The sequence below is a fragment of the Neopsephotus bourkii genome, unplaced genomic scaffold, assembly GCF_033783945.1.
Source record: "Neopsephotus bourkii isolate Nb327-2 ecotype Australia unplaced genomic scaffold, CSIRO-AGI_Nbou_v1 NB_730, whole genome shotgun sequence".
Taxonomy (NCBI): domain Eukaryota; kingdom Metazoa; phylum Chordata; class Aves; order Psittaciformes; family Psittacidae; genus Neopsephotus; species Neopsephotus bourkii.
The window spans coordinates 2,016,735-2,031,132 of NW_026901228.1; the positions used below are offsets into that span (position 1 = coordinate 2,016,735).

A 14,398-nucleotide genomic window follows, 5' to 3' on the forward strand; every position below is an offset into this window, starting at 1 on the left:
ATTTTGTTCATCCTTGTAAGGAGGTAGAGGTCTGGCTAAATGCTTATATGAAACTTTGCCATGTAAAATATATGAAAGAAAATTCTATGAAGAAAAGCTTTTCATTTCTGCTTCTGGTAAGGTAAAAAGTAAATACTTGCATTTTCAGGTAGGGTTGATTCCCTACAAAATTCAGTAAATTCACTAATGCAACACTGATAGCCAAAAAAAAAAAGTAAGTGGGGGGAAAATGTTCAAATGCCTTTTTATGTTCATGAAAGTGATGGCTGGCTCTGTAGGACATAACCTTGGCAATAAACTAAACTATGAGACAAAAAAAACCCCAACAGTCCCACCAATTAGAACCAAATCTCATGATCTGATATGTTCACATCAGCAAAAAATATGTAACAACTCTGATCAACATAAATTTCTGTTGCCTTTCAATTTGAATAATCAGAAGTGTCTAACTAAATTTACTATTACGTATTTTTTATTGTTATTACTGTTGTGCTTCTTACTTACCTAAGGAGCATAAGTTTCCTATCCTCAAAGCTTTTATTATCACATATGTAATTTCTTAAATTCCTATATTTCAATCTAATCCTATCAATAATCCCCTTTAAGAGATGAGGATAAATTTACATACACCACACCTTAAGCCCACCTTACCATGGAACTTGATCAATGTTAAAATATTACTTGTTTCTGTGACAGTGGCAGTTTCTGAGACACCGAGATATTCAGACCTCACCCTCCTGAAAGAAGCCTATGTTTCAACAAATATGCGTACCAAAGTTGGAAAACCTCTAATTTGCAATGCAGTAACAAATTGTCATTGTAAGCCTGAAGAGACATCAAATACTGCATGAGAAAACAGGTCAGGACCAGATCAGTCACAGTTTCAAGGCAGGATGCTGCTACTTAAAAGAGATGTATTTCGTTCTGGGTTTATCATTTCCTTTGTCATATAAATTACTTTTATCCTGCCGTTGAAGTCTTAATGGTAATTCATGAGATCTCAACATGCATTGTCAAGCTTAAAAATAGTTTGGTAAAACACGGAGATAATTGAGTTGTTGCTTCTGTGAATACCTAAACCTTGTCTTATACCATTTTGCAGTGTATTCAGGAAAGTAACTAGAATAGGCTGTGAGATTTCAAGTACTTTCTTAAAAAATGTGTCTCACCACTAACTGGTGTTCCTTTAATTGATTTCGCTTGTTCAGTGTTACTGAAAAAATCATATTTTAACTGATTATATGTAGTCCTTTGGTATCACTTTGTAAAATCATCACATTAAACTTTGTATGAATTTTCAAGTCATATTAAGGTGTATTGTTTGAAAACAGAGGTAAGAATTTGATTAGTAACTGCCTATGAATAACCAGAATACATATTTTTTTTTAATTTTGTTTTTGTTTTTTTTTTCTTTTTTTGCAAACAGAGACACTGGAATTCCGCCAACAAATCTACATGTTAGGAAGTGCCACATAATTAGGAAAAATGGATAAGCTGTATACCTGTAGGTCTTTGCAAATTCTTTTGAACCAATATCCTTCTCAGAGTACCATCCATAGATGATTCCTCTATGTGAGAGCGATCTCCAATAACTGTCCAGTACATCATCCTGAAAGTATTAAACGCAAAAAATAAGCAGGATGCCTATGGAGAACCTCAAAACACTTCACTGATACTAAATTATCATGAGCCTTTAAACCTACCTGAAAGATGGCAGAGAACTGATCCTGATTTACATACAGGTAAATTGAGCAGAAAAGTTAAGTAAATGACTTGAAAAAGTTTAGACATTTGTAGACATAATTTTGTCTTAGTATGCTTTTTGTTTGGATTGCCAAAAGAGAGTAATGTTGACACATACATACCCCTTTTTAGGATTTACAGCAATTGCATATGGTTCTCCTGCCATGCTTGTAAGGAGTCTTGTACAGTTTGGCCCATTCAATTGACCTACGTTGATGGAGTATCTCAGACTAGTCCAATGAGTTGTATAATAGCTGAACCAATGCATCCTGGAATGATCAGTCCAGTAAACATTTCCAGCAATCCAGTCAACAGCAATACCCCTGGGTCTTTTGAATTCTGGACACTAAAAGGAAGAGATGTTTAAGTTAGATTTATGGAAATGATCTTTCACAGCAGCTGCAAAGTTACACATTTATGTAACTTTTTGCAGTTAAGTAACTTTTACCTTTAATGTGGTGAAATATCTTAAAATGCTGCATTGGAAATACATAAATTCTATCTGTAGAAGATAAGCTGTAAGTGATCTGCTGACAGTTCTATTCAATGCAGAAAAACAAGTCACTGTTTTGAAACAGCTTCCTTGAGTCTAAGGCTACCTACATTAAGAAAAAGGCACTTAGGCATGAACTATTTGAACTACAGATAATGAAGCAAATAAATGATACATACTGTAGCTCAAAAGAAAAGGAAAATCAAGAATTAAGGTTCTGCAGCTATTTTACTCCAAGCAGAACTATGCTATAATGTCCCATCCCAAAGCCTTAAGTAAAAATGGTGCTTGAGAGCATCCTGAGGTACAGCTACTCACAATGTGCCAAGGATAAATAAAATCACTGAGTTTAGATAACCGCAGTGAAGTACCCCTGTAATCTGACCAATACTAGTATGCAATTATAAGAATTTTTTTTACTTGTTTCTCTTCCCTTGCTGCTGTTCCCATGTTCCACCACTGTTTGAAACTAGTTAGTGCAATATTAAGCTTTACATGTCAAAGAGGATTGACTGATTGTAACTTCAAAATCATAAACTGTGGTACCTCTGTCTTTATACCCCAAAAAAATGTTCCTATGGATACAAGTTCATATTGCAAATAGGAAATATATATATATATGAACATGTTTCTCTAGTAGAATTTCTGCAGAGGAGTAAAATCTGTAAAATAGGACTATCCAACTATTTCTAACATGAATGCAGAATAACAAAAAATTCAACACCTGCATGAACTAAATACATATGCAATTGTTTGCCTGTTTATCTAGAATGACATCAAGTTAAATTATGAACAAAAATGTCTATAACTTGGCAAATGCAGTAACGGAATGCTACTAAGCTATGTTACTAAAAATCAGGGAAGAACTCCTAAAATAACTTGTCTTCCTCAGGTGCCAGAATTCCCTAATACTGCAAGATATTTGTACACTATTTTAATCATAATATAAAGGTCAGTTCATTCTCTAGGTGAAATAATAGAACTGCAAAGGTGAATTTAGATACTCCATTGTTCACAAACCTTTATTCTGCAAAAATGTCACAGAATGCATACTCTAAAGACATACAGAACCCTGACTTTCTATTTAGATGAGTATTAAAGAACCAAAATCAATCACTGCATTTAAAAAACAGTATTTTTTTTTTTATAAACAGGGTCATAGTCACTTTTTAATCAAGTAATTCTTTGTTATGATATTTGTAGCATATGGTTCCAGAGATACCACAAACATTTTTTTTTTTTTACATTATCCAAGCAACATTCATGTAAAGGACAAGATATCGAAAAATGTGGGTATTTGCAGATAAGGACAATTGTATTTTTAATCCAAACTCCTTTTAATTCTAAAAAGGTTAATGACACTGGCCTACAAGGAGGAACCAAACATTATTCTAAAGGGAAAACAGCTATCATGGATAGCACAGCCCCTTGTCCTTCTGTGGACTGTTAAAGAACCACTGTTGACAGTACAACTACATTTTCTGGTATCGGGTAAGGACATGATGGGAGTTACCATACAGAGTGAGAGACAGTTCCCCAAAAGCTGGTCTACAAGCAAATAAGACAAAAGAATGTCTTAAAAAGATTCCAGAACAAGGTTGGGCTGCTTATTAACACTGACTCTTTTTCATTCTTCTCAACAATACAGAAGTGAAATTCCAGTAATACTGCGGTGCATATTAAAGATCAAATGAACAAGGATATAACCAGAACGGTAAAGGAGCCATCTGGTGTAAGACATAAAAAAAGAGAATAAAAAGCACTAGCTGATGCTATGGCTGTGTAAATTCTCAGTTGTATTCATTAAATTTCATCCTAGCTACATCATATTTCTGATGTGTTATGCATCTTCTCATACTGTCTAGGAAAATTACTTACTGTAAATGAGCTTTTACCTAATGGCTTATTTGGATTATGCTAATTTTGAAGAATGTATTTGCATACAGAACACGGACGAAAACACATGAACAAAATCACATTATTATTTTCTAGTTATTTTAGCCCACTTTGATGCTGAATAAAATGTACTATAACTTATTAGAAAAATATGGGCTTGAAGCCTAATTGCCTTTTACAGTATGGTATATTATAGTCTAACTAAAGACTCTGTCAGCTTGGTGACTTTTGATCAGAATTGCTACCTATTGTAAAACCTGTTTTAAAGATAAAAAATTAAAAAAAAAAAAAAGAAAAAAAGATTATAATGAAACAAAAGAGGAAAGTAAAAAAAAAAAGGCAAAAAAAAAAGCTTGAAATTGGGAACCATGCAGATGTAACAGTAGATTACAGAAATATTTTCCACCCCAAAAGTTGAGTTTGAATGAAGAAAATATGTCACACATGCAGCAGAAACCCATCATCTTGATGCTTAGCATTTTAACACAGTAAGAATAAATCTACAGATCTAATTTATACCATAAGCAGGTGTTAAGCAATATTTTGTCTATTTACATTATTGACATTTTTGGTATGACATTGCTCTAGAATAGTAAACTAATGATTTTTTTGTTGCTTAAAATACCCTCATTAAAAAAAAAATGCATTATCTAATGACATATTATTGGAACGACAGAAAAAAAAAAAACAACCCAGAAACAATAATACTGGAAAACTTAGAGGCTTTTACTTGCTGAAACAGAAAATTTTCCTCAAGAGATGAGCAGCCCAGTAGATGCAATGCTTCATTAAACCATCATTTTTATTACATTAGTAGGATCATTTTAAAATCCCAACCAGCTGATTCTAGAAACAGACGGTTTCCTGAGAAAATAAAATTAATCCATACAGAACTATAGCTTTAAGATAAAACCACAAATTAGTGGTATTTAGAGAAAGCAGTCTAGAAATTGTTTCCATTCACAGTGATGCACTGAATTTCACTGGGCCCTGGGACAAATGTGAATATACATGTGAATATATCAAAGGAGTGGTTAAGGGTCCTTTTTAAGCTCTCAGAACACTGAGACTGGAGGAAGCTGCTAACACAGTGACTGGATACATTACAAAACCTATATTTTTCTTCCTATTATATGATACAATTATTTTAAAGTTCAACTTTATGTCCTCTTCCACGAAAAACAGCCCTTGAGTTCAAATGGCAAGGCACTCTGTTTTGAATATTGACATCAGGTAACTTATATCTCCTCCAAGGATTATTCCAGTAAACAGCTTCACCAGTTATCAGCAATTCATTTATACCATCATAACTCAATTAGAATGCATTCCTCTTCTGCCTCTGTCAATAAACTCTGAAGAGTTTATATTTACTGTTTCCTTTAATACTTCAATTTGTACCAAGCTTAAACTCTTTTTTGCAGAAAAATACAAGAGATACTTAAAGCTATTCTTTGAGGAAGGCTCTTGATATGCTAATTCCATGAAGCAATTGCAGTTGAGATGGATTTTTGCATTAATGTAATTACCTGAGAATGCAGGTGACTTTGCTCAAGTTTGTTGTCCTGATTTACATATCAAAGTGTAGATATAAAAGTTACAATGTGATCTTTGAAAACTTATCCATTAAAAAACTTGGGTTAAAAGTAAGGAATTCTCAAGCTTTTCAAAACCAAACCTAAATGACTGTATTAAAGCAACACTATAAAACCAATTAACCCACTGATCAGTTATATATATAAGGTAATAATATTTGAGTATGAATTAGAGAATGCTGAGAAAATATCCTGAATAGTTTAACACAGTGAGAAATAAATACCTCACAAATATAAATGAAATCTATCAAAGACATATTCAGATACAGTCTGTGCATTTTCCACATGCAGATTTGTAAAAAAGGTTTGTATGCCTTGGATCAAGAACATTCATGAGCAACTACCTGCACTGACAAAGGAAAAATAGTTTATAATGAAAATCATATTTTTTCCAATAATTCTGAATTGAGGGAGTGACTAGAAAGTATTCTTGCGTAATACTGAAACAGGGATATAAAAAGCAGAAAGTATTTCAGTACTTCAGGAAAATAACAGTAATTCAAACAACATTTTATTAAACAGGAAGACATTGTCACATCCTTATCCTTGCAGAAGGCATCTGCATATTAACCAAAAAGAAATGAAATAAATAACAATATCCCCCCCCCCCCAAGTTTAATATCACAAGACTTTACAAGTTCATTACTTTCTAATAATGAACTTGACAGAGATGTGTCTATCAGGATTTCCTAGGCACAGGTACATTTCAGTGAGAAAAGTCACAGTAAACTTCAATACATACAGAAGAATCCTTCCCCAAAACTCAAATGACATACCTGACCTACCAGACATGCTAGGAATAATTTTCTTAGAATCATAGAATAGTTAGGGTTGAAAAGGACCTTAAGATCATCAAGTTCCAATCCCCCTGCCATGGGCAGGGACACCTCACACCATGCCATGTCACTCAAGGCTCTGTCTAACCCAGCCTTGAACACTGCTAGGGATGGAGCATTCACAGCTTCCTTGGGCAACCCAGTCCATTGCCTCACTTTCTACTTTAGTTTTACTTCCATATACTTTCTATCAATAAAACCTGGACCATCTTGTGCTGGACAGGTGGAAGTGTTGTTTTTTAACCTGTCTTCCCATACATATGCCATCACAGACATTAGATATCTTCAGTCCATTGCTGTCTACATCCTCAGGTTTTTTTGCCGTTCTGGCATTGAAGGTCAGGAATGTCAGCTGTTTGCAAAGGAAATACCTCTGGATGAAAGGTACTTAGAAGTGCCTTCAGGTGTGTAAGAGTTGAATGATAGATGACAGCTTAGTCTACTGTTGCTACTGCTGTTTATTCTGCTGGGTATATACAAGTATTCATGTGATGTAAGGTCATCACTGCTAACTCACTGCTACCTCTCCTAAAGGAAACAGCCAGAAAGGTGATATTTCTAATCTGATTTATTACTGACCGAAAACTCTGCTATGTCACCACACCTAAGTAAAAAAAAAACAACCCCGAATTTACAGCATTATAGAAACATGAATTTAAAGAATCATCACATTGTTCTCAACTATCAGCCTGCATCTATTTTCAAGTAAAGAACACTTGAAAATACCCTAGGTTATAAAAACCCTAATTTCTGTTGTAAAGTGCAAAATTACATCAATGTTTATTGAAAAGAAGATACTGTACAGTTCAACATATAAAGGAATAAATACATATTGTTATAATTTTTATATGTTTGTCAGATCTTTCTTAATATTATTGTTTACATGGTCACTATAGAAACCAAGCTCGCTTTTGGCCTATCTGCATTTTCGGTCTTCCAAGCATTTTGCAACTCATGCCCTTCTTTAAACCATGTGTTGCTTACATACATCTATAATAGCATCTCTTGATGGTATAACCTTTCCAAGCTTCTCACATACTATTTCTCTGTAGAAAACTTTTTTAAATACTACAGTTGTGTTCTCTTAGAGACCCACATCTGTCAGTCTTCAATGAAAATGCCTTAGAAGATATATACTCCATTTGAATAAAACTGTTCTCAGGTAAACGTTTTAATGAGCACATATTATAGACAATTAGAAAAGAAAAATGTAATAAATTTGTATTCTGTAATCTTTGATTTTGACCACTTACTATCAAGCCGCTGTTACTTTGCCTTCTCTCCTGGTCATGAAATTTTCTGTAGAAAATCCCTCCTGGATTAAACTGAGTACTCCAAACGATCATGTCCCCTTGAAAATATGCATCTATTCCAGTTATCCTTGAATTATGTTCAATATGTGATATTTGCTGGCGAACATCACTATAGTTGAATGGATATGCAAAACCCACGATGTCAGTGTCATTAGCAACATAGAGAACTTGATCTTCAGAGCCTAGGGATTATTGTAATGAAACAAAAATAACGTAAGTATCAAGCAATGCAAAATCAGTAGTTTTCACTCCAGTAGCTTTTTGATGTTTATCTTATATAATTTGTGTTATAATTTCTTATGTTGAAATTATTTTCTGATTGTTGAAGACAGCAAAACCACTCACACTCTGGATGATAAATAGAACTCTTCATACTATGTGTATTATTTCAGTGCTCTCCAAGTTCACACTGTGACACTTAAGACTAAGTTTTGAGGAATATATAACAATTTGATCAACTTAAGCAGTATACAAAATTGAGGATATTATACATTAAGCCCAATATGAATCGCTATATATTTTTATATACATGCTGTGTCTAGAGGGTCCAAAATACATATTTATTAAGGGAACACAAAGTTGCAAATGAGCATTATTTGAAATTGCTTAATTGGAAATTAGAATTTGAATGATCCTGTATTTAGTGAAGGCAGTGAAATTCTGAAATTGTCTGCAATATGAGCAAATTGGATGAAAGTTGCTACAGAACATAGACAGTTGTGTCTTACATCTCCTTATATTGCAGATTGTGAACATTTATGGATACCTGTGAATGGATGGTACTAGTGGATACCTAGCTACTGTCTTGATTCACATGTTGTAAAGTATGTTATTCATTAAAAAATGCTCTCCAGTAACAAGTTTTGAGAAAGTTTCAAATCTGATGTAACCATTAAAATGTACTTGCAATTTTGTAATTTGCCTATTTATATCACATTTATCTATAGATAATCAACTTATAATAATGTCTGTCCAACACATTTCCTCCTTAGGAACATGAAATATCAAAAATAATTTGTTCCCTCACTCCTGCTAAATACAAGAAAAAAGAGGAGTTCATTAAAGCAAGTATCAACACGGGAAAGAGGGAAACATTAACTGTATTACAATGGAAATGAAGCTGTGAAAAATTCAGATGTAGGATAATGATTCCCAGATATTCAAATTATAACCCCTAGGAATTATGTCTGTATTTCTATAATAACAAGCCACTATCTACAAAGCTTGTTTGTTTCCATGCCATAATCTGACTGCTTTTGCCGCAATACACAATGATGCTATGTCCTGAAAAACCCCACATTATATAGAACAAATTACTAACAATTTAATGATATAATCTTCCCATGGTAAGTTTGATTCAAGAGAATGTGAACAATGCATGTTAGAAACCTATCACCATCTAACTACCCAGCATGGCCATACCTACATTACTGACTCGTGTGTTACAAAGATGGAAGAACTGGATTTAACATGATACAATCTATTATGGCTGTAGGATGCATGTCCACAATATGTGCTTACTGATCATAAGGTTCAGATCCTGTACTGCTCATAGCTGTGTACCAGTTATGCACAGAGACATATGAGGAGCCACATCTTCTAACTTCAACACTCATTCTGCACCGAAGACTCCAAGTGTAGGCATAAGTCAAATTCACATCAAAATCTCACTCGATTGCAGGTGAGACATTATGGTCATATTTACAGTCATTCAGATACAGATCCATAAAGATTAACTTTACTCAGGCAGCTGGATTATTGCTTGTTTCATTACAATTAGCAAGTTACCTAATACCCAGTCTTAATACCTCTAATACCTCTTAATACCAGTCTTAATACCTCTACTTTGTGCAATACCTCTGTCTTATGAAAGGCAGAAGTAACCTCTATATGTGTGTACTGCTTCACTTTCACTAGACCATGATCTAGGCAGCTGATTTATATGAGGAGTATATTCTTAGGTGACTGTACTTAGAAAAACTCTACTTAAATGACTTCTATATGATTTCTCAACAAGACAAAGCAAAATATATTAACTCCAAATACTACTTAACTTATTTCTAAAGTCCTAAAACATGTTTCTATGAAAGAGTTAATTCTTCTTCTCAAGCTCCTGAAACTTCACCAAAATGTTCACATGCTTGCCTATATAAAATCTCTGTTTTTCTTATCTATCTTTTTGAAAATAGAGATGTAGTAGAGATGAAGTTGGAAATGGACTTTCATATTAGATATGCTCATTTACACAGAAGTGCTAAGAATTTACTGCTTACTGAAATGAAAGGTAAACCTGAGTGGTTTTGGGAATTATTTCTGTGCACTATTCAATAAATATTTATATAAAAATAAACCATATATACAACACATCAGTGTTACCAATCTTGTTCATAACAAATTATTTAGTACTATCTCTCCAGTTTGATTTTTATAGCCTTACCTTTTGCTATGCAACTGTTATTCCTCTCCTTGTAATTTTTCTCACATGCACATTTGTATGACCCTTTAATATTATTGCAGTGTTGGGAGCAGGCACCGAATACCATACACTCATTGATATCTATGAGGAAAAGAATTGTAATTTATACACTTATAGTTTAATAAACTATTATTTAACATGTTCAGAAAAATCATGGAACAAAGCAGATGAACAAAAGGAGTCTCATAAACATTGGTGTTATCTTGCAACAGTATAAAGAAGCCTTCTGCAGTTATCACTGTTATTTCCACTGCAATCAAAGTATCCCAAAGATTTTTTATATTATTTCTTCATCCTTCCTACATCAACCTATTATCATCAGACCTTGAAATCAACTTTGAGAATGAAAATATCTGCTACAATTATCTCCAACATACCTGTCTCTGGTACTGTGAAAGCTACATGGTTATCCCTTACTGGAAAAAGCTCCTGTGTATACCTTTTGCTTAAGAGCCAAAGATGGAAATTTTTGACTGCAAGTATACATTCACTTTGATAGTCCCACTAAAGTGATGGCCACATTTTTTCTAAGTTTTTGATGACCAGTAAAGAAAATAAATTCACAACCCATTCTTTGGGAGAGTAGATTTATCTTGCCTTTCTGATAAGCTCTTTCATTATAACAACTGTGCCTCTTTTTTCCAACCAGTGCGCCATCATATATATTAAGACTACATTTTCTAAGGAATTTTACTTTCAATATGCTTATTTTTATTTGTTTTCGTTTATGCACCTTCATTATTTTAAACATCCCAAAATATTCTCATATACCAATTTAAACATCCCAAATTCTCAGTTAAATAACTCACTAGTTCTTAAACCATCCATTTACCCTTTAAATCATAAAATCACTTTACAGTCTACCAAACACCTTTAGACATTCCCAACCAATCTTAATATTTGATAACCTTTCATGATAAAATGCGGAAATCTACATCCTGTAAATCCTTTCCGTTTCTTTTCTTAATGGGATTTCTTAAACCCATAGCTATGAGTTTTTACTCTATAGAGAAAAACTATGTGATATGTATCCCTTTCTCCAGCATAGAAAACTGACAGTGCAGATGATGTTTAACACTGTACAGCAGGGGATGAAGGAAAAGACCCGTACCTTCACACTGCCTGTTCCTCTTGTTTCTCTGAAACCCAGGTTTACACTGACACAGAAGGGATGTTTTTGTTTGATTACAGTATGCATCATCTCCACAAGGATTCACATCATCTTCACATGTATATTCAGCAACACCTAAGCATAAACAAAATCTAAAAAACTGCTACAGATTTGTTTAACTGGTAAAAATGAGACCTAAGATAACAACAAATAATAATTTTAACTATCAAAAGAGTATCAGGTAAATTGTACATAAACCTATGATATTACAGTATATACTTACATATATACATAAATTGACTGTATTTAATTGAGATACTTCATTTCTCACCAAGAATTCACTACTAAAATTGATCTTGTTTCTAATATGAAATAAAATGCCATCAACTTACAGCTAAGCTATTTCAAAAATGCAAGAACTACTCTAAAAACTACTACTATCTCAATTGCTATAAAATTTGCCCTCCTCTTGCGGTAGGTCAAACAGAATGTACTTTTTCTTTAACTAAAACCCCCACAACTTCAACTCTAATTAACTTCTGTGTTGTTGAGTAAATTTTGCATGGATGAAAGTATCAGTTAATTATTTCTTTTCTGCTGCAACCACAAAAACATATCTTGTCAAACTCACTTATTTTGCAGTCTTTCTCATCTGAACCGTCTCCACAGTCATCAAACCAATCGCACTGTAACTCCATTGGAATACATTTCTTATCATTACAAGCAAACTCATCTTTTTTACATGGTCTTGCTTTATATGTGATTTTATCTATATAATTGCAAATTAATGAGAGAAAAATAAATCAGTATTTAAAAATCTTACATTACTTTAGATACATACAAATGGGAATGACCACAAAGCATTAAGGAACTGAAAATTATTTCAAGCTTAATTTGTTTCAATTTCAAATTCTGATCTACTAACCTCCAGTTAAGCTTTACTGAAGGACAAGCAGATCTCTGTAACACAGTTTGCCTTCAAGTTGTTTTCTTTGATCTGAATGCCTTGAAAGGTAATGTCACCTACCGCAGTGATCTTCATCCGAGTTATCACCACAGTCATCAACTTCATTGCAAATCTGCTCAGGTCGTAGACAAACCCTGTTGTTTTGACATCTGTATGGCCTTGTTGGAGGGCATGGAAACTTTACTGTACATTAAAAAAAAAAAAAAGAATCAGCTATTAAAAGCTAGTATTCTTGACACTTCTGTAATGTCTCCTTCTCAAAGTAATATGCAGATATGGGAACACTTATACATGGCATATGAACGGTACTTGGTTTTAACTTTAGTACCTAATGTAATAGCATTTTAATAATGCTTACAGTATAAGTTCTTCATTTAGAAAATGAAATTATTTTGTGTGATAAGCCTAATTACACTTCTTTTTGAAAATCAGCAGTATGACAGAAATAAAACAAAGGAAGTAGGAAGCTTAATGATGATCAGTATTTCAATGTAGAAGTGACTTTTTCTCATCTTCTACAAGTGACTTTTTCTCATCTTCTACAAAAAGATTAATTTCTCACAAAATACCTTATGTGAAATTACTTGAACAGCAACAACAGAAAGCGATATCCCACATTTCAAGCTAAGCTTCTAAAATAAAATAAACTTAGACACTGACGTCCTTATACATTTATGTACATTGAGTGTCAGTTCTTGCTTAGGCACATAAAAACACCGAAAAACATAATGTCATACCACACATTTCAGCAACTTCATCAGAGTTATCTCCACAGTCATCCTCTCCATCACAAACCCAAAAATGTAGTTTGCAAAGGGAATTGTTGCACAAAAATTCATCAGTTCTACATATATTTCCCCCTGGGAGGATGAAAAAACAGAAAAAAAAAAAACCAAACCAAAAAAAAACACAACAAACCAACCAAACAAAAAAATCAAACCAGAAAAATGAAAGACAAAAGAAAGAATGTTAGTTCTTGATAAACCCAGTACAATCACTTATCATATACTATCTGCAGAGAATGACACATTTAGCATAACTAAATGTACGAATACCAAATGAAAAGGTTCGAAAGGGAGAGAGGAGTTTTAATTCAAAAATGTCTTTCTTGACCTTACACTTCTTTCACTTTCTTTTCATGACTATCAGCTAGGAATTACCTATTTGGCCTGATTACAAAAAGCAGTTATCAAAGACAGACACTCAAAACTCAGTTACAAAAAAAGAAAACAAAACAAAACAAATCCACCCCCAAAATTCCATTAATTTGTGCTATTAAAAAGTGGTACAAATCAGAAGACATAATGTTGTGGTTTAAGACAAGCTGGTAACTCAGAACCACGCAGCTGTTTGCTCACTCCCCCTTCTTCCTTGCCCCCTGCTCCTCGAGGGATGGGGAGGAGAACTGAAAGAATGCAACTCCCACAGGTTGAGATAAGAGCAGTCCAGTAACTAAGGTATAACACAAACCACTGCTGCTACCACCAATAATAATAATGATAAGGGAAATAACAAGGGAAGAGAATACAACCACTCACCACCCACTGACGAATACCCAGCCTGACTTGGGCAGCAATCCAGCCCTTCTGGGTAACTGCCCCCAGTTTATATACTGGGCATGATATGCTGTGGTATGGAATACCCCTTTGGCTAGTCTGGGCCAGGTGTCCTGTCTCTGTTTCCTTATGACTTCCCCTCCCCCCTGGCAAAATATGAGACTCAGAAAGTCCTTGGTTGGAGTAAACATTGCTAAGCAACAACTGAAAACATCAGTATTATCAGTGGTGTCCCCAGGCTGAAAGTCAAAAACACAGCACTGCACCAGCTACTAAGAAGGAGAAAAATGACTGCTATAGTTGAACTCAGGACACAGAAATATGGTTAATCTTGTGAAAGACCACTTCAGTACAGGTTTGTTTTATATGAATGTCTGATCTTGCAGCTCCACCTCTCTAAGCAACAGCTTGTGCT

At 33.9% G+C, this 14,398-nt stretch overlaps 1 protein-coding gene across 1 annotated transcript in view; it reads right to left on the minus strand.

The window, feature by feature from the left end:
* The window catches only part of LRP1B (LDL receptor related protein 1B), a 739,603-nt gene that overhangs the window by 48,331 nt on the left and 676,874 nt on the right, over nucleotides 1-14,398 (minus strand). The window contains exons 71-78 of the mRNA XM_061354354.1: nucleotides 13,165-13,287; nucleotides 12,488-12,610; nucleotides 12,092-12,229; nucleotides 11,461-11,595; nucleotides 10,311-10,430; nucleotides 7,814-8,055; nucleotides 1,866-2,089; nucleotides 1,503-1,609 (exon numbers count right to left, since the gene is read on the minus strand). Coding sequence (XP_061210338.1) covers nucleotides 1,503-1,609; nucleotides 1,866-2,089; nucleotides 7,814-8,055; nucleotides 10,311-10,430; nucleotides 11,461-11,595; nucleotides 12,092-12,229; nucleotides 12,488-12,610; nucleotides 13,165-13,287 — 1,212 coding nt within the window. The remainder of the gene's footprint in view (nucleotides 1-1,502; nucleotides 1,610-1,865; nucleotides 2,090-7,813; nucleotides 8,056-10,310; nucleotides 10,431-11,460; nucleotides 11,596-12,091; nucleotides 12,230-12,487; nucleotides 12,611-13,164; nucleotides 13,288-14,398) is intronic.